The 20,965-nt window shown below is 41.0% G+C and overlaps 1 protein-coding gene and 2 long non-coding RNA genes across 5 annotated transcripts in view; 1 reads left to right on the forward strand and 2 right to left on the reverse strand.

Annotated features, from left to right (window-relative positions):
- Positions 1–1,237: 1,237 nt before the first annotated feature.
- On the reverse strand, positions 1,238–2,123 carry LOC146672562 (uncharacterized). Its single transcript, XR_014910367.1, has 3 exons — positions 2,013–2,123; positions 1,672–1,849; positions 1,238–1,440 (listed from the first exon to the last, which is right to left on the reverse strand). It is a non-coding gene; the product is annotated as an uncharacterized LOC146672562 (long non-coding RNA).
- Positions 2,124–6,713: 4,590 nt separating this feature from the next.
- Positions 6,714–8,526, forward strand: LOC146672563 (uncharacterized). Of its 2 annotated transcripts, none has more exons than XR_014910365.1 (3): positions 6,714–7,135; positions 7,225–7,318; positions 7,657–8,526. It is a non-coding gene; the product is annotated as an uncharacterized LOC146672563 (long non-coding RNA). The 2 variants fall into 2 exon arrangements; XR_014910364.1 differs by having other exon boundaries at positions 7,661–8,526.
- A 3,205-nt stretch (positions 8,527–11,731) lies between these two features.
- The window catches only part of LOC146672564 (protein NLRC3-like), a 78,052-nt gene continuing 68,818 nt past the window's right edge, over positions 11,732–20,965 (reverse strand). For both annotated transcript variants that reach the window (XM_085401267.1, XM_085401266.1), the window contains 5 exons: positions 17,412–19,206; positions 16,320–16,493; positions 15,869–16,042; positions 13,546–13,592; positions 11,732–13,397 (listed from right to left, as the gene is read on the reverse strand). In XM_085401267.1, coding sequence (XP_085257393.1) covers positions 12,850–13,397; positions 13,546–13,592; positions 15,869–16,042; positions 16,320–16,493; positions 17,412–19,206 — 2,738 coding nt within the window. In that variant the 3' untranslated portion in view covers positions 11,732–12,849. The remainder of the gene's footprint in view (positions 13,398–13,545; positions 13,593–15,868; positions 16,043–16,319; positions 16,494–17,411; positions 19,207–20,965) is intronic.

Raw genomic sequence — 20,965 nt, forward strand, 5'->3', positions numbered from 1 at the left:
GCTGCCACTCAGCAGCCAGGTCAGCCAGTCCTCATTGTTCGTGACATAGTCTTGTTGCTGCGCATTACTCAGTTGTCGCAACTTGTCTAGGGCGGTGGTCATGGTCAAGGAGTGCACGTTGTCCGGGATATAGGTTCAACAAGTGGTGTTGAATAAGACACAGAGGCCCCCTCTCTCAGCGAGAATCATGTCCAGGGCGACCCTGTGTTGCATGACCACTATTCTGATCGCGTCGATTTCCTCATTCTGAGCCTTATTTATCTTTGTTGAGCTGTTCAGGAAAAGTCCAAATCGGTAGTCAAGAGTCTCAATTCTTAACGTGTTTTTTCCAGTTCCGACCCAAGGGAACAGTGAGTGCAGGACCTTCTGTCCGGTGGTCCACAACTTGAACTCCGCTGGTACATCACTGCCCCAGATTGGGTCATGGGGTTGCACGTCATCAGTGTTCCTCTTGCGTCGTGGTTGGTTCTGATGGAATACTCTGAAGGTGTGGTCTGACACTAAAATTGGGGCGCAGAGTCCGGTACAAGAAAAGCTCACAACTAAGACAAAACTGCTCCTGCAAGGAAAGCTCACTGTTATGCATGCAAGGTGATCAGCTCTAGGTGAGAAGACATTTAAATCTCACACTTGTTCTGCTGCATTTTTGAAGCTCAATTCCAGGAACAGATCGCAGGGCTCATTTTTACCCAGATAGCAAGGAAACATTGAAACAATGTTGAGTCAATATCAGGCTGTGTCATTGAATCAACGTTGAAGTGTGACGTTGACCTAACGTCACTCTTGCACCCTTTTTTAATGTTGAAACAACGTCAGGTTTTGATGTTGAATCAATGTTGAAACCTGACATTGATTCAACGTTATATTTTCTAATACTGTTGACATTGAAACAATGTCAGATTCTGATATTGAAACACTGTTGAGCTATGGTGTTGATTTTCCACCTCTTTCGCACAGTTGCTTTTTATTAAAACAACAGTTAAATCATGACTGGAAATCTACCTCTCTTTATAGGTATTTTAACCAATACTAAACTACTGCATGTGTCCATCAATACTTAAACCACCTAATCACATAATTGTACTTATTCCTCAAATTGGACACCCTTTAAAAAACAACAACAAATGTCTCACAATGTATCATGTCAATATTAATATCCTAAAATAAGAAAGTATTGCATGTGATGTAACAGAGAAAAAACTAAACAAAAAAAGGTCAATAGGCATGTTTCGTTTGCTAAATACTTTATTAAAAGACAGTTTCCTATTTCCATTTATATGTTTCACAGAAGTTTGTAATTTTTTACTCTGGGATGGGGATGCATGGATGTGCGTCCTGCACCACCCAAACGATCTGGGGCGTATCGGAGCCATTTCTGCACTGCTTGTGCAAAGACAAACTCGGACATAGAGTTTGCCCCTAACTGCTGCGTCAGGCCATCTAGGACAAAAATACACACACACAAACAAAAAAAGTGAATTAGAGCACATGAATAAGCTCTTGTTAACTGTCTTTAAAACAAAATAAACATGGGGTCCTCGGGCTGTACAAACTACAACCCGAGGACTAAACAAGCCAAAGACCAAAGACTCCATCTCCAGATTAACCGGACATGAAAGTCTTGTTATTAAGAAGGACAAAGTAATATAGCAAAAAAACGGTAAAAATTACCAAATATGCATTTGCAGAGCGCTGTATCTTTAAATGCCCTTTTTTGCTTTGTCTGGTCCTTGGTTTTTTTCCCTGCCCAGTTTAGTACCGAGGCCAGCTCGTTTGTAATGGCATAAGCCATTACACGGCGGACTCGCACCTCCAGTGTGGTCCCTCCAATCAAGGCAAAGCGTCTCACCTATAGACACATTTTAAGAGATGGAATTAGCGTGTCTCATGTCTTTAATGTGTATGCAAGTGCTTGTGTGTTTAATCAACAGGCCGTTGTTATGTATTTAAATCACATCTGACAGCTATTACACTTTATAGTTACAAAGTGTACATAACCTTTATATACTTACCATTGCCTTATTTGCCTCTTGTGATTGAAGAGCTGCCTCTGCATTGTTTAGCTCCTCAATGTTGTGCAAGGGCAAATCCAGAGGCAGTACCCCAGCATCTACCGATTCATTGCAGCAGGGACGGCGGATGGCTCTGACCTCCTCACGGAGTTCGTTAACAGCTCTCGTCAGGTCTGACAGAAAAAGATAATTTTTTTTAAGTATTTAAGAATACAGACAACTTGTCAAAAGTTTCCTTGTGTCACACACAGATATGTACAAAGACACAAGACAGTATTTTATTACCTGGTATTTTCACTCGAGGGGGCTGGGGAAACCGTTTTTTTGTGGGCTGCTCATCCTCTGAGTCACTATATGTGTACAGGGGATTTTGTCTAAAGAAAAAAAGTTGAAAACGGTCATAAGTAATTACAAATGTGCTTTTGGAATATTATTTCCTAAAGTTACAGTTTGATTTAACATTTAACATACAACTGCGTGTGTATATGTAAGCATTTAAACACTGAAGATAATAAAATTAACAGTATTTTGTCTAAGTCTGCCATTGTAGGAATTCATGGCACCGAGACAAAAACTTGGCGCACAGTGTGGCATCAAAATAGGCGCACACCTTTGACGCTGCGTTTTCTCCGTCTTCCTCGTCCACACGTAAATGCTAAAGCAGAGGTTTCGAAAATATCCGCCCTGGCAGGCGTCTTTAAAAATCTCAGTTTTCAGTTGATGAAACGCAGTTTACGTGTGGACAAAAGGTGCAAACGCAAGGTAGGTGAGCGTGTAGCGTAAAGTTTGAATTGAGTGCGAATCGAAGCGGGTGCTCTCCAATCATTAAAAGTAACAAAGTCATTGAACACATTTATACAGTTACCTTTACGTTTATCAATCATATATCACAGATTTACAATTTTTTGTAGTACTATGCTAAAAAGCAACTACAGAGCGAAAGTCTGGGTCAAGCGCCGAGGCGACGGCAAGAACAAAGGAACCCTCGAAGCGTTAAAGCTAGCTTTGTAAGGGAATATAACGGAAAAGTATGAAACGAAAATGTTTTCTTTGTTGATAGACTTTGTTTGCAGTGCAATTTATTTGTTGCCGGATTGTAAGATGAAAGTAGACACAATATCGGGCTCCCACATCTTATCCGAAACTTTACATTAACAAGTTTGTTTTGTTTTTTTTACTGTTATTCAAATGCAACCGTGGAAATAACGAATAGAACAAAAGTCATTCATTCTTACCTTATACTAATCGTGGTGCAGGCCAGTGCGGTGCATGAACTGATGCCTTCTCCGGTCAATTCCACTGAGAGTAAATCTAATGTCCCGCTCTACTGTACAAGACAATGGTTACCTGGAGGGACGTACCAATGTGATAGGGGTGCTGCGGAATAGTCCAAGTGGTAGCAGCTTTAATTTCCCACTCAACCATAAATTGATGATTTTTCAACGTGATTGTTGTCACCTTGTCAACTATAAATAGATCAACAATCAACGATGACAGAACAACAGTGAATCAATGTTATTTCAATGTCAGTGTCAGGTTTCTTCAGTATTTCAATGTTGTTTCAACATTGGTTTTGTGTTGACATTTCAATCCTGACGATTCTGATGATTCAGATGGAAAATCAACATCTGTTCAATGTCTCCTTGCTATCTGGGTATATACACTGCAACTGCCATGAGGACAGGGCCATTTTTTTGTTGTTGTTTGTTTTTCCTTTTGCTCTGTGCAGCACTTTGGCAGCATTTTTAAATTTCTCTTTGTATTTTTTCTTTCTTTTACTAGTGAAGAGATGTAGCGTGAACAGTTATACAGTCTAAATATCCCATATGGGTCGTGTGAAATGGTGTTTTCAGTTTCATTCAGTTGAAGTAAAGAACGTTGAATATTTCTAAGTGTGCTGTTTTGAACCAACATGTCACAGTATGATCAGTGCTGTAATTTTTGACAGTCACTGTATCAATGTTATTTTTGCATCTCTTGAATAAAGGTTTTGACCTGCAAGTGCTAATTTCTTTAGTTATTGGGGTAAAATGGGTAATGTTAATAGGAAGGTGTTTGCCAATTCAGTAACCTAATTTAATGTTAATGGAAACTAACATTATCTCAAATTGTTTAGTTATAATTGTTGTTTAACTGAATCTTGATTTTTGATCTTGATTTGTTCTTTCCCAACATTTTTCAAAAGAAACAGTCTAATTTCTTTGCTGTGATTGATTCCAGAGAACACGGAAGAACTGACATTATTTAACTGTTGATTTATGTAGATTCAGTGGAGGAGTAATGTCAGTTTAATTCTTTACCTACTGTCAATGCAGTGAAATTAGACATTTTGTTTTGAAAGGTTACTGGTGGATGCCAGCAACCATCTTGGAAGAGAACAATATAATCTGTTATAAGGCCTCCATTTGAAAATTGTGTATTTGATACTAGAATATAATAGCAAAATGTAATTTGAAGATAACATGTAGTACTTAAGTGACCAAGTAGTATTGGGTAAAAGTTATTGAATGGTGTTGGGATAAAGTGAGAAAATTGTGAAGGATTAAAATATTCCAAGAGCTCAAATTACTTCATCAAAACATGTTTAAGTCACATTTTATCAACACAAATTGCACAGGCTTATTGAACATGAATAAATTGTGTTAATTTAACTCAATTGTTTAAGTTGCTGCCAAAGCAAAACATCTGTGTGCAACAAATGTCCACCATTGAATTAAGTAAATCCAACAACATATTTTTTTCAGTGTAGTTTGGACTTTATGATTTCTGTAACTGGAAAATATTATTTTGTTTAAAGACAGAAGTGACCGCATAGTTGCAACATCAAAGGGAAATATTAATTAATTAGCATCAAGTATATTTGTTGCTTAAGCGTTTGCACTATAACTTAAGTAGGATTATAACTTTTAAGGAAGGAAAGATTTCAGATATTTAGTTCACTGTTTCAGTTATTTTATATGAAATTAAAACATTTACGTTGGTCAAACATGATGCTCTAAATCAAATAAAAGTTTGAAAATAAATGATGTATTTTTAAATGCTGCAACAAATGTTCACAAAAAGTAACTATAATTAAAACCAGTTAAACAAAATCAAATGTTTGAATCATGCTTAACCAAATGCCAGGCTGGAGAGCTGAACCTAAAGTATACGTAGAAAGATTTCAACATCTGAGCAGTTTTTAATGTTTTTATCACATATAAATGTCACAGCAGTGGGTCCTGGCCCAATGCTTTGTGTTTTTGGTTTTCTTTGACTCTTGTTTTTCTTGGTTTTTGTTCTTCTTATTTATCAGGCTCTCAGTAATCTTAGTTCTCCCTCCCTCAGTGTTCATTTCAGCCTGTGTTTAGTTTCTGTTCCCGTGTCCCACGTTTCATCGTTTCATGTCGAGTCAGCCCTGTCTCTCTGTTTCCTGTGTCTCCCCAGTCAGCCCCGCCTCCCTCGGGCACTCATGTGTGATACAGAGTAATAAACCTGACTACATTTGCTACACTCTCTTTATTACCTGTTACTTTAAAATTCATACACTAATTATGTCTGCCCATCTCTCTAATGTGAAGGTCAAAGGTCAACATCCCAGTGACATAAGAATAATCCCAAAGGGGCAAAGGCAGCGGTTAATTTAGCACATTTAGCATTAAGGGTACAGCAAGGATATACTTTTACTTATTGTGGCAGGGGTGTGGTCTCTGGCCTGCTGCAGTGGAGGCTGGTGGCGGGACGTTGGACGGCACAGGTGAGGGTGATGGAGCTCATGACTCTCCCCTTTATAGTGACGGAGGAGACTGGCGTGGGGGAAGCGTGTAGTGGAGGAAGCCGAGGAGAGAGCTGGTTTCTGGCTACAAAGACGGCGTCAAACCAGAAAAGATTGCTCGTGGTCAAATAATGTGTCAATCACCTGTGAATCAAACTGTGTGTGGCTCAGTTCATGTCACAGTGTTGTTTAGTATATCTTCACTTGTCTCACTCTCCTTCTGTTCTGTCCATCAGGACGATCCTCAGCGCTTACACAGATCCTCCATCGATGTTTTGGATCCAATCAGTGATCAGTTCTACGAGGAGGCCTGGATGTTCACCAGCGCTCGCTACACCTCCATCTACCAGAAGGTGAGTGTACTCCTTTGTACTCAGATTAACATTTTACTTCTTAAAATACATTTTCATATATGAGCTTTCTATTATTTCATGGGCCATTTAATCAATATTAAAATTACAAGCATATCAACAAAGGTGAAGCTGGTTTTTTCCACTTGCTGTCACACAGTCATGGAGGAATACAATAAATACATAATCAGTCATAGATCCTGAACAATGACATTAAAAGAAAGTCTGTGGCTCTAAAAACTAAACAGTATAAAGACATGCTCCAAGCTGCTGTTTCTCTCCTACTCCTCTAGGTTTTCCACTGTCGGCCATCCAGCGATGCTGGAGGGCTACCTGGCCAATGCTGGCCTACACAAAGAGGTCCCAGCTCGGAGGAGCTGAAGAAGATCCTTGCCTTCCTCGTCAGTTTCCTCTTCAGTTCCTATCCCAACAAAACCTTCTTGCACCTATTAGCTTGTAGCTGTGGCTACAATGTAGCTTGCCATCGCCAGTGTGTGAATGTGTGTGTGAATGGGTGAATGACTGAATGTAGTGTGAAGCGCTTTGGGGTCCTTAGGGACTAGAAAAGCGCTATACAAATGCAGGCCATTTATTAGCTCCAAAGAGGCTATGGTGCCCGTGGAGGTCTGGACCTGAGGCCTGTGCTCATCACGTGGATAGAAAACACTCTGACACCATTCTGGAGGTCTGATGGGACTCTGACCAAAACACAGATGAAATAAAACTTGTGGCTGGAGCTTTTAAAATGACTTTTTCACCTCATAGATTAATGCTCATGATTGCATGTTAGCAAGACAGCATCTCCCCAAGGTGAAACTCTCAGGAGACATTTACTCTTAAACTGTAATCTGGTTGAGACTACTTGAGGAGATCTTAGTAGCGAGTATGTGGATTTAGTCTCTTCACCAACAGCAGACAGACCCATGCCAAGAAAGCAGACATGTTCTCAAAGAAAGCCGAGAGCAGAGATTGGAAAAAGCTAAAAAGAAAAAGCTGCAGCTTCAGACGACTATCTGCCTGTAAGGCTGAAAAAGTCCAGTTACGCTCTATTTTGGAAAAGCTCCCAGTTTTGGTAACCTGGACTTTTATTTGCCCTCTTCTGCTACAGATGTTGACTGTGACCTCAGAGGCCAACTGGACCACACAGCTGCAGCAGGAGTGAGGGAGAGGAGTCTTCATCCAGCTTCAAAGAAAACATCCAGGTAAAGTGACGTGGATCAGCGGATAAAGCCGTCTCCACTTTCAAAGGAGATCCTCTGAGAGAGAGACTCTCTGAGCCATTTTAGCCTCAAATTATAGGACTTTATAGTACAGCAACACTTTTAAAGGACAAAAATAACATAAACTGTGACTGTAATACAAACAAAGTATTGCATGTGTTTTTAAAAGTGTTCCTCCGATGGGCAGGATATCACTATTAGACTGTCCCACCAGCCAACTTCAACAAGAGACCACAGCAGCATTCAGTGATCAGCACAGATGTTCCTCTAACACTCAGCATCTGATCCCTGTTGGTCTGTGTGCTTCTGCTTTTGCTCAGTTAGAAACCCTGCAGCAACCCGACCCAAAACTGTGTCTTCTTGTTCGCCTCAACGTTGAAGTGTCAAACGTCCAACATCTGGAAAGGAAACCACGCCAGTGTACTGTGATGTTTCACCAACATGTGGCAGACGCTGGTCCTGCCTTTCATGCTGACATCAGCAGAGAGCCCCGCCTACCTCAAAGCCTCCCCTGTCATGTATTGATCAGGATGATTATGAAGATGAGCGAGTGCAAATAAGACTGTAAAAGTCCACGAGCAGAATGTTTGGATGCTTTCTAATGATTCATGAATATCATGAGAGTGTTTGTGTGTTTTGTCTTTTCTTTGCTGACGTTTGTTACTAACAAAGACAATTTACGCTCTGTGTGTGTTTTCATCCTTACCAGCCGCACTCTAACTGCAATGAAGGAAACAAACTGTAGAAATGGTCGACTCAGTGACTTCATAAAATATTGAAGTGGTTGAGGTAGAGCCAGTTTTTAAATGACCATGAACACTGAGCGTATTGTATCTGTACAGCATGTTTTTCTATTAGACAGATTTGTAACAGAGGCCTTGCTCTCAGTAAGTTTGAAATCCTTTTCTGATTTCTTTTGTAATCTCTGATCTTTGTGTATCCTGCTCAGTTTGCATGCTGCCTGTAGGAGTTTCTGTCTTTGTATTTGAAGAGAATTCATTGAATATACTCAGCTGCTTCCCTTTGGTGCCTCACACATCACTGAAGTTTTTCAGTGTCCAGTTATTTGTTTTTAATAGCTGTTTGAATTCTCTGTATGTTTGACCCTGTAGACTGTTTAATGGACTGCTCGTCTTCCTGTTTGTAACCACTGCCTGTTTAGGACTAAAGATTTGGATTTTTGACTTTAACACAGCCTCTGCGTGTCGTCCCTTTGTGTCCTCGTCCTCTGTGAATGTGTCACAGATGTTTCCATGATAATAACACAGCTTTCCCACAGTGGCTTGCAGCAGCATTTATTCACAGCACATTTGAGAAAGGTTCAGATTAACTCGATGAGTTTATATTCAGAATGATTCTGACAGTGGGCCACTGTGAATTGTGATCTTTCATCAGGTCAATGTTTAAGTTCAGTATTTCAAAGCAGGAGCTATGAACAGTCATCATGTTGGCATTAGAATTATTATTATTAATCATTATTAATAATGTCGTTACTCATGTATAACTTTGATGAGTATACATGAATTTTATCAATAGTAAAAATAATGAATAATTCATGTATAACTTTTGTTGTGTTTTGTATATTAATTATATTTAAACAGAGATGTTGACCCTGTCTCTACAGTAGCATCAGTGTAACATACATTATTGGTCCAAGCTGTCATAAATGGGGAGCCTGATCCTTTATTATGAAAACATGACGAGTATTTTTCTTGTCAGTTGGGAAGAAGTTGGTCTTTTTTTCCTTCTTTTTGCTCAGTTTGTCTTTTCTTTGATAATTGAAACTCTGATCAAACCTACTCATGTTCACAGCATGTAAAAGCAGCTGACAGTCCGTGGCATTGTTGTTTGTAGAGGTGCAGTGTAGTGGGAGCATAAATCAAAAGAAAACAGTAACATTTATGTAATAAAACATCTGAATGAAAATGAACAGGCCCTTTATGAACTTCAAAGGGATCTGAAAACAACACTTTTTAAAAGAGTATCTTGGGGTGTAGGTGGTCAAAATAGAAAACTGAGCTGAGACTCTAAGTTCAATCCATCCATTGGTTTTTACTTAGGAGGAAGAAATGTCAGGCTGGTGCAGGCTGGTTAGGTGCATGTGGTTATCTTTACCTAAATGAGTTCACTTTGTGGCTGCCAGGTTGGGCAGAAGTACCTGTCCCCTGTTAGGCTTAGCAAGGTTCTCCAGGAGTTTCTCCATGGGTAGAGCTTCTAGCTCCTCCAGCACATCTGTGGCCGTGCAGGCTGCCACTTTCTTGGTTGCTCTTTTTACCCCACTGGTGGATGAGCTGCAATGGTCTCCATTTGTCCCATATGTGTTTACTTCTTCTTCTTCTTTTGCATATTAAACACATTATTCTGTTTCTATGTATTTGCTATGATTTGCTATTTGTTAAGTAACATTGCTTCACTCACTATGCCGGGTTTGTGTGTGGAAGCATTCAGTTGCTGGCAAATCAAACATTCTGCAAATGAAGCTGAATACTCAGTTACATGTTTCTTTACATTTTATTATGTTACAGATTAAGTCATTTGTTCTTACTTTGTTTGTCTTTTCAGTCTTCATGAGGGTCAGGTGTGGGGAAACGCCCGCCCGGCATTTCCTCATTTTAAAGTCCTGCTGATGTCACACATGACATCAGCAGGTCAAACCAAGTGGAGGGGTTTGTTTGTCCATAGAGATGCTTCCTTTTGTTTGTTTTAAGGTTTAAATGGATTTGTTGAATGTGTTTCTTTTCATCAATACTGCCATTTAGTTGTGTAAATGTGCATGTTAGAAGTGTGAAGAGGTTTTGTGTTTAGAAATGTATAGAAACCAATCATTTACTGACAGCATGTCTGATGGAAATAAGTGCAGATTATGTATGAAGTCTAACTGCACACAGTAACTGTGTTACAATAAGGACTTAACAGCGCCCTCTGCTGGAGTGTTTCAGTACTGCGTTAACTAGAATACACCACCTCCTCCTCACACCACCTGCTACAGCTCTACTCTTCTATGACTACAGTCATCCACAGCACTGATGTGAGGTCACATGGTTCATATGTAAGGAGCACAGCTGACCTCAGGTCAGTTTAATGACTGTGAGCAGCAGCTGTGTTATTGTCACTGTGACAGGGAGACACTCTCAGACACAGCGCTCATGTCAGCTTGTTCTCATGCAGGAGGATCAGGAGCTCCATGTTTGTCTTTCTGTTTGAATCATGATGTGTTTGTGCCATCAGAGTCTGTCATGAGTACTCAGGGTTTCACAGCAGCTCTTCTGGATGCTGACAAGGACTCCAACCTCATGTTTCACCTCTCTGAGCTTCTGATGTCTGTGAACACTCGTGTTTCTTCTCTGGGCTCATCTGGACAAAAACACCTTTCTGTGTTTGGCTGCAGCCTCATTCTGACTGACAGGAAGTGTGTTATCCATGAGCTGCACTTCTGTGAGGAAGTTTCCTGCTGTGTTTCCTGTCTGTGGACAAACACGAGTGTTCCAGCTGAGGACTTGGTTCCTTCCACCTGTCCATACAGGACATCACGCTGTCTGCAGCTCTGTAAATGCAGCTCCAGGTCCTTCCACGTGCTGCTCTGTATTTGTGCAGTTTGTAGTGTGTCCTGGGAAACGTAGCACACATGGTGTTCTTCTGCTGTTTCCTCCTTTCACTGAGTGTGAAACACTGACGCTGTGCTGTTGTTCACAGAGGGGAGCTGATTCTAGCTGCAGCTGGACTCTGTCATCTAACTGAATGTGTTGGTGCTGATCACGGGGCTCTGAGGGGGGAGCAGCAGGAGGACTCTGGATGCTGACGTCAGTGTATCTGTGGAAGCTCCCACAGCGTGTCTGTCATTCAATATTGTGCTGTATATTGTATCTATGCAAAGATGAACAGACTGTGTGTTCACTGGTCTCTGTGCTGCAGCTCTGATGTCATCATCACTCCCTCCTCCACCCTCAGCAGTCCCAGCATGCTGCTGTGGTGCACCCCACCCTCACTCTACACCTGAGCCACAGACCACACCCTCCACCTCAATATACACCACAGTTTTCTCTGCTGTGGAAATGAGATCAGGAGGAAATCATGATTATTATTATTTAATAAACGCTCACATTAATGTGGGCTTATTTGTTTCATATTAGAAACATTAGTTGAGTGTTTTTAGTATAAAATGGTCAAAGTCCCTCTTTTTGCTCCTCCCCTCACCTGTGGATGGACGGTGCTGTTACCGTGGTGACAGCTTGGATGTGTTTCAGTCCTGCCTGGTTATCACTGCAGGAATCTTTCACATTTATTACAGGTAATAACTCTGATTTTTCTGTGTATTATGAACCAAATGTATCCTGATACTCACAGAGATGGATGAGCAGAGGTTTTTTTTGCAATTTATGTAGTTACTATGGACTTAATGCATACATATTATTAAAATTAGGGCTATAACAGTTGTATTGATGTATAGCAACTTGAAATGCTCCCACAAATGGCTCCACAGCATGTAAAAATATAACAAAAGCTCTGGCGGACTTGGTTCTGTGGTCAGTCTTAAAGGGTGAAGTTAAACTCTGTAATCTTCACTGTGTCACAGAGTTCAGTGAGTCCCGTTATTCACAGTATCAATCAGATCATCAGAGAACAGCTGATCAGCAATCAGTGGTGCCAACAGCGCCTCCTGTGGTGAGAGGATGCAATAATGCAATGTAGCATTTTTCCACTCAACACTTGCAGTCATGGAAACTGTCTGTTGGATCTGTGTGACGTTGCTTTCTTGGTTAGAGTTCCTCACAAATGTCCAGATGATTCTTCTAATGAGGCGTCGACCATGTTTGCAGCTCTTTGGAAGAAAACGTCGCCCTTTGCCATCCTTACTTTTCTTTGACTTCTTCAAATGCAGCTGAACTCCAGCTGGTATTTTCTTGGACTTTGCAGCTGTTTCTGGTCATCAGTTCATTCCTGCAAACCTCTGAAGCTGAACAACAATGATGCTGCATTGCTGGCTGATCCCAAAAGGTTGATTCTGTTCATCTGGACGTTTTCAGAAACGTTTGCTCACTGATCAGGTGACTTCTTCAGTCTCAGCTGACTGCAGCTTTACAAGCTTACAAACAGCACATTTGCACAATGACTGAAAGCAGCAGCACCTGATATATATGATACTAATATAATACATATACATATATAATCCATACTAATGATGAAGGAACTGAGCTCACAGTCCATTGTTCATTCAGTGAACTACTCAGTTTATTTTGGGCCTCAGAAATGCTCACTCTGTTTGTACATCACTGTCAGCAATAGACTTATTCTGCTGTGTGGACAGGAACACATGTGACATCACTTCCTGTTTGTTTGTGACTGAAGAGGAAGAAGTTTACAAGGAATCATTTAGAAGAGTTTCAAACATCAACTGATTGAATCCATGAATCTGAAAACGTGTTTGTGAGTGAAAGAGACAGACATGTACAGACTGAACTATCTGTTCAACAGTCAGAGTGTTTCTGTAACAGGAGACACTCTTTACACTCCACTCAGCACAGGGACACTGAGGAACCACGAGACAAGGAACCGAGTCTAAACCCAGGATAAAGAGTTTGAGTGAATGTGGTGTTGAAGGTGTGGAGGTGGATCAGAGTGTCAGAGGAGACTCTGTAGAAGGACAGAGTGCCAGCAGGACAGTCCACATACACTGCTGCTCTGTTAGAGACAGAGGAGGAGGAGGAGGAGGAGGAGGAGATGGATGTTTGTATGTTATTGTGCCAGACAGACTGAGGACCATCATCAGAGCAGTACAGACTCCAGGACTGATCATTGTATCCAAACCAACAGTCAGCACTGCCTCCTTTCCTTCTGATGCTTCTGTAACTCACTGATATACAAACGTCTCCTCTCCACTCGACCTCCCAGTAACAGCGACCAGTCAGACCATTTCTACACAGCAGCTGATAAAAACCATCAAATCTGTCTGGATGATCAGGATATGACTGAACCTCCTTCACACATGTCACCTTCCTGTTGTTGTCAGACAGTTGGAGCTTTGTGTTCACTGTGTTTGTGTCGATTGTGAGTTGACAGGAATCTGATGGAGAGAACAAACACAATCCAGCTGCAGTTATTGATCCATCATCTGTTCATTGATTGACACTTTGATGATGACTCCTGACATGATGAAGATGGTTGAATGTGTGCTGCTTTGTTTTCATGAATCCCATTAAAAACACACTTACACTTCCTCAGACCTGGTCTCAACCATCGGACTCCAGCAGGCTCCACCCTGAAAGGAGGAGGGGGGTCAGAGCAGCACAGTCAGCATGCACACATGGACATTACATGGCTCTCACACACACACTGTTACACACTGATAAAGGAACCGTCCAACATTTTCACAAACACACTTCAATCCATACGTGGATCAAACTGCTGATGATTGGACTGATCCTAGATCAGTACATCACTGTACTGAATGAAATACAAACCGTGACCTTCATTATCTTTATATTCCTCTCCTGTTTAGGTGGAAAGGACACCTCCCTGCCTTTGCTGCCAGCTGGTTTTCTCCTCTTGGAAACACATTTACCATGGCTGACACTTTATTCGGTACACAGTGCCCACTGTCTCAGGTACAGTTCACCCGTGACCTAATAAAGTGGCGGTCATTTGTTATGAGCCATCTCCCTTCAGCTTTTTTAGCCGACCTGTTTACCTCCAACTTTGTATCAGCAGCAGCGAGCCACACACATCACATGAACTTGTGCATTAAAACAAGTTAGTGGATTATCCACCAATAAATGAGGAGATGTTGGACGTGTTAACAGATGACAGATTAGGCCTGGGTCTGTGGTACTGTTAGCAAACACAGAATATTAACCAGGAACAGCTCCTTCATTTCCATCATTTAAGTTGGCTGATACAAACCACACCTCATCTCCTAATGCACTGAGCTTTCCTCATCTCTGACTGTAACTGACTGCTGGGTCCATGGTGTTCCTCCCCCTGCTGAGAAGGTGCAAACAGCTGCCTTCTTTCAGTCACATACATCAGTCTGTCCACTGACAGTCTTTCCATGACTTTCCCTGGATGAGATGTTAGAGCTGTAGGCCTATAACCTGTGGTCTTAGTGGGGTCTTTCCCTGCTTTCACAGTTCTTTCCAGCTTCCTGATATATTCTATTATAGAAGAGCAGCAGAGCCTCCTCTAACTGCTTCATCATGATGTAACACACCTGATCCTTCCCAGGTGAAGTCATTTTTATGCACTTAAGAGCTGCTTTGAATTCAACATTACAAACTGAACATTAGAACTATCCTCTTCTCCAGGATTTTCCTGATTTAACATTTCAATATGATTCATTTTTGTTCTCTACACCTGCCGTCATCACTTCAATTATTCCCACTGTGGATTTGATCATATTGTTTGCCCAGCATCTCTACATTTTCCCATCCATACTACCTGGAGCTCATTAACATTATTAATACTGGAAACTGCTGTTGAAGCCTGATGGTGACACTTTCTGGTGAAGAAGTGAATTGCAGTAACAGGACTGGCTGGCTTATGATACACTGGACATTTCCAGCGCTTTGTTTTCTCTGCTCACAGACAACACAGATACACGCATGTATATTCAGCCCACGTCCAGCTCTGCATGCACTCCTTCTGCTCCATTTCTATAGAGAATAAACAACGTAACACAATCAGTCTCCATTGTTTTCAACTCAACCAGCTGCATTTAATGAAGGAGTTTGAATTTACTTTACAACAGCTGCTGTTGTTTCCTGTCTGCATTCATGTTCTTAACTGGTGTAGTTCTTCCTAAAGTACTGCAGTATTCCTGCCAGTACATCCTTTTAGTTTTCCTAACTGTTTCCTCTGATGCTCGTTGCTATTCTTTCCTCAATGCAAATTCATGCTAAGCTCCTTCATATCCATCCGTTTCTAAACCTGTAATAATTGTTTTAATGTGTCTTTGGCCTAATTATGAGTCTGTCCACATGTTTGTAGTTTCCCACTTGCTTTGGTTTCTTAGCTCTGATTCTCTGAAATCATTTACTGGCATCTCTCCCTCTCACTCCCACTATCCCCAGAACACCAGAGTATTCATCTCCTTGTTTATCATATGGCCTCTTTACATTTTCTCCAATCATCCCTGTTTCTAGAGTCTCACCCCATCTGCAGGCAGTCCAAGAGAAACTGCCTCTGCCATTTTCTTCTTCTTAATCTTTGATTTTTCTCTTCACTTTCTCCATTGGGTCTTCTTAGACGCACTTTCCAGAAAGCAGCAACATTATTTGTGCCTCATTTGTCAAATTGTGCATCTTACTTCAGCTTAATGTGTTTCCTGTTTTGTTTTTACACAGGTCATGTAAAAGAAATCCTACCAGAGACTCGACAAAGCTGAACTGAAAGACAGCACGGGCAATAAATCAGAGCACCACAAAACTTAAGCACACATATATAAGGTGATTTAACAAATCATGTCTGTTGTAAATGAGTAAGCCATTTATCGACCTGACTCAGGTTTTAAATCATCATCAGAAAAGACTGAATCCTGACCTGAGAATCCCAAGCGTACACTTTGGACTCTCCACTGCAGAAAATAGAAGCTTCAGTCCTGAATCCTGCAGGTTGTTGTTACCCAGGTCCAGCTCTGTCAGACGGGAGGACTGGGAGCTCAGGACTGAGGACAGAGCTTCACAGCTTCTGTCTGACAGGTTACAGCCACTCAGTCTGAAGAAAGGATGACAAGAAGACATGAAACACTTGTGTTCAAGTATATTCATGGTGCCATGAGGAGCTACTACATTTACAATATTTCAACACTGTTTCAGGACATGCTGGAATCCTTATGCCTCATGTTACAAAAGACAAATGTGGCAGTTTACTGTGACTTGCATGGATTCATTAAAAAAAAAAAATACACTGGCTCAATGTTAATTTTTTCCAAATGAAATTGATTAAATGATGTTAATTGATGAAAAGAAAAATCGATATTGCTTGATCTGACCTCAGCGTTTCCAGTTTGCAGTATTGACTCTTTATCCCAGCAGACAGAAGGTTCAGTCCTGAATCCTGCAGGTTGTTGTTACCCAGGTCCAGCTCTGTCAGATGGGAGGACTGGGAGCTCAGGACTGAGGACAGAGCTTCACAGCTTCTGTCTGACAGGTTACAGCCACTCAGTCTGAAATCAAGGTGGAAGGGAGAGAAGATCAACCAAACAAATCAGAGCTTTATTGCTTTTTTGTTGTTTTTAAGCAGAAATCAGTGAGGTGCTGGTAGATTCTGTTCTTTTGGTTTCTTACCCAATAGCACACACATACACTAATATTTGTGACTTTTGTAATAGTAGCATTTACAATGCAAAGCAACAGCGATCACAGATTGAAGGGGCCTGAATAAAACTACAATGCAGTGATTTTTAAGATGACCTGTTCTTCCAATTTCCAACAACAGATTTCTCCAACCTTACAGTTAAAAATAATTCTTTATCTCATACTGAATCTTGGTGCACCTCCCCCCAGTTTATTAAAATGAAGAGGTACTGAAGTTGCTGTAAGTGATGTGTGATGCCACTGATTTCCTTCCTGATCCAATACAAAGTAAAATTCAGGCTGGTATCTACGATACTGATGAAAACTATTCCTTCAGAATCAATACAAGACATAAGAAAATATATTTTGTATAACATAAAAAGCCTGAATTTTAAAATATTCAGTTAATAATCAAAAACAGATGTGACTGAAAATAATAAAACTGAGAAACATTTTATGGCCATTGCTACGGGCCATTCGATCCTTTTACAACCACTGCAAGAGCTTGGTTGGCATAGCCGGCAATACGTTTGATAGCAATAAGTCCGGTGGGTGATGGGCTCCACCAGGGCTGCCCATTGTCACCGATTCTGTTCATAAATTTTATTTTTAAAGGCTGTATCAAAAGAATTTAAGTTACAATATTGTGGTCAAAAGTTCTCCTTTTTTCTTTTATACTATACAACTAGGCTGGCTCATGGTTTTAGGACATGGATCTGTCATGGAAGAAATCTATGACCACTTTTAATCAACATTTTAAAAATAAACATGATCACAGATTTACTCACAGGGCTTTGTTGGAGGCTTTGAGCACTGGCAGCAGCCTCAGAAGAGCCTCCTCTGAAGCAGAGTATTTCTTCAGGTCAAACACATCCAGATCTTCTTCTGATGACAGTAAGATGAAGACCAGAGCTGACCACTGAGCAGGAGACAGTTTATCTGTGGAGAGACGTCCTGATCTCAGGGACTGTTGGATCTCCTCCACTAGAGAACGGTCATTCAGTTCATTCAGACAGTGGAACAGATTGATGCTTTTCTCTGCAGACAGATTCTCACTGAGCTTCTCCTTGATGTACTGAACTGTTTCCTGATTGGTCTGCCAGCTACTTCCTGTTTGTGTCAGCAGACCTCGTAGGAGAGTCTGATTGGTCTGCAGTGAAAGACCCAGGAGGAAGCGGAGGAACAAGTCCAGGTGTCCATTTGGACTCTGTAAGGCCTTGTTCACAGCACTCTGGTGAAAAGATTCTTTTTGGTTTAAAAAGCTAAAACTCTTGGAGGTTATTTGTTTCTGTTCAAGCAGATTTTTTCCAGAGTTGCTGAAGGTCAGATGGACATGAAGAGCAGCCAGAAACTCCTGAACAGTCAGATGGATGAAGCAGAACACCTTGTCCTGGTACAGTCCTCTCTCCTCTTTAAAGATCTGTGTGAACACTCCTGAGTACACTGAGGCTGCTCTGATATCGATGCCACACTCTGTCAGGTCTGATTCATAGAAGATCAGGTTTCCTTTCTGCAGCTGATCAAAAGCCAGTTTTCCCAGAGACTCCATCATCTTCCTGCTCTCTGGACTCCAGTGTGGATCTGTCTCAGCTCCTCCATCATACTTGACCTTCTTCACTTTGGCCTGAACCACCAGGAAATGGATGTACATCTCAGTCAGGGTCTTGGGCAGCTGTCCTCCCTCTCTGGTTTCCAGCACATCCTCCAGAACTGTAGCAGTGATCCAGCAGAAGACTGGGATGTGACACATGATGTGGAGGCTTCGTGATGTCTTGATGTGGGAGATGATCCTGCTGGCCTGCTCCTCATCTCTGAATCTCTTCCTGAAGTACTCCTCCTTCTGTGGGTCAATGAACCCTCTGACCTCTGTCACCATGCAGACACAGTCAGGAGGGATCTGATTGGCTGCTGCAGGTCGTGTGGTTATCCAGAGGCGAGCAGAGGGAAGCAGTTTCCCCCTGATGAGGTTTATCAGCAGCACATCCACTGAGGTGGACTTTCTAGGGTCAGTTAGGATTGTAGTTTTGTGGAAGTCCAGAGGAGGTCGACACTCATCCAGACCATCAAAGATGAACACAACCTGGAAGTCTTCAAAGCTGCAGATTCCTGCTTCTTTGGTTTCAGTAAAGAAGTGATGAACAAGTCCCACCAAGCTGAACTTTTCCTCTTTCAGCACATTCAGCTCTCTGAAAGTGAATGGAAATATGAACTGGATGTCCTGGTTGGCTTTGTCTTCAGCCCAGTCCAGGCTGTATTTCTGTGTTAAGACTGTTTTCCCAATGCCAGCCACTCCCTTTGTCAGCACTGTTCTGATTGGTTCATCTCTTCCAGGTGAGGCTTTAAAGATGTCTTCTTGTCTGATGGTTGTTTCTGGTCTGTCTGGTTTCCTGGATGCTGTTTCAATCTGTCTGACCTCATGTTCATCATTGACCTCTGCAGTCCCTCCCTCTGTGATGTAGAGCTCTGTGTAGATCTGATTCAGGAGGGTTGGGTTTCCTGCTTTAGCGATGCCCTCAAACACACACTGGAACTTCTTCTTCAGTGCAGATTTAAGGTTACATTGACATACCGTAGGAAAATGTTCTGGAAAAAGAATGCAAAACATTACGTCTCATTTCTTTAAAGCATGGATATTTGGCTACATGTTGGTCAATCTCTTAAGACAATAACAAATGTTCTAGTCATCCATCCATCCATTTATATTTTTCCGCTTATCCAGGGCCGGTCAAGGAGGCAGCAGCCTAGGCAGATTAGCCCAGACAACCCTCTTCATGACCACTTCCTCCAGCTTGTCTGGGGGAACATCAAGGTGTTCCCAGGCAAGCCAAGAGATATAATGTTTCCATTGTGTCCTGGGTCTGCCTAAAATGCCAGTGGCAGCCACGTACCAGTTGTTGGGAATTATTATTGCCAGTGGTTTACTTATTTTCACCATAAGCGTTGTGATATGGTAATGGTTACGTTTTGGCGAAATATGTTTTACATATTAACCTAATAACCGCTGCGGTGTAAATGTGGGCTAAGCTAGCTGTCTCAGTTGTGGTTTTTCTTTTCGTTCGAACAGCTTGAAGTGGGATTTGAGCATTAAACACAGTTATCGCTAAGCTCCGAGGTAAGTTTTTTTTTTTTTATTGTGTTTTAATAATGTTGTAGTCAGTGCAGCAGCTGTAGTGGAAGATGAGCTTGTGGTTGGCGACATTCCCAAGTGGGCTGATGCATTTGTCTTGTTGTTCCGATTGTTTTATGTCTTACATCTGGACTATCCAAAAAGCCTGGTTAACACATTCATCCAGAAATTCATGATGGGCCTTGAGGATGGTAAACAGTTGAAACCATGTCTTCTTCGCCTCAAAAACAATCTTTTACTGCCAGAGTAGCACGTACAGGTGCTGGCACTATACTGCTGGCAAAATTCAAACTGTTCCACTGAAGTTGATGGCTCGCATGACTAGTTGCACTAAACTGTAGTAAAGTTTCATACAAAGATCTGTAGGTTTAGGACATCTGCTGCTATCTGTTCCCCACAGCCTGAGACAGACTGAGACAAACATGCCTCTAGATAGCTTTTTTTATATGGTGGGTGTTCTATTTAACTTAGTCTTATAATGAAAACGTGGAAGAAAATGCTCATACATATTTTTTGTTTTAAATGTTTCTATTTTTAAAAGTTTTAAAAGGGAACAACTGGAGAAAAAAGATTATTTGTTATAAAAAAAACTATTTATGTTGAAGTTTAAGGGAAAAGCTAAAGAGTAGACTGAGACTATTTATTTGGTTTAAATGTTTATAAAAATGTTTTTTATTAAATTATAACAGCATCAGGCTGATACTTTTTTTTATGTTGTTTCCAGAATTATTTTTAAAAGAGAGCCAAAGAAAAGGCTGAAGCACTATATTGTTTAACATTTTCACTGTACACGTTGTACAATAAGCACTAAAAACATGTCCAAATGCAGAAGTATGTAAAGTTTTGTAGAAATAAACTTGCAATTGCAAATCTGTCTCAGCTTTCTTTCTTTACAGAAAGACCCTGTCTATGAAGGGTTAGACTTAGCATGCGCTTTAATAGGTAATTAGAGTTTATATAAGTTATAATATTTAAGTTAGTAAAGTAATGAAATAAAGTTCAAATAAAGTAAAATATACAAGTTTAGTGAAATTAAACTTTGTAAGTTACTTAAATACTAAGTTACAGGTTGGAGGTAGTTCAATTCCTTGATCTTATTCAGGTCATATTTTTTAACTTACTTAAAAACTACAAGTTCACTGTAAGTTAACTTTAAAACTATTATATAATCAGTTTCCTCATAAATGTTGAGTTCACTGGACTTATTCGGGTTTC

The sequence above is a fragment of the Rhamphochromis longiceps genome, linkage group LG3 (assembly GCF_057381845.1).
Source record: "Rhamphochromis longiceps isolate RC_006_pf linkage group LG3, R_longiceps_female_GT1.1, whole genome shotgun sequence".
In the NCBI taxonomy this organism is placed as follows: Eukaryota; Metazoa; Chordata; class Actinopteri; order Cichliformes; family Cichlidae; genus Rhamphochromis; species Rhamphochromis longiceps.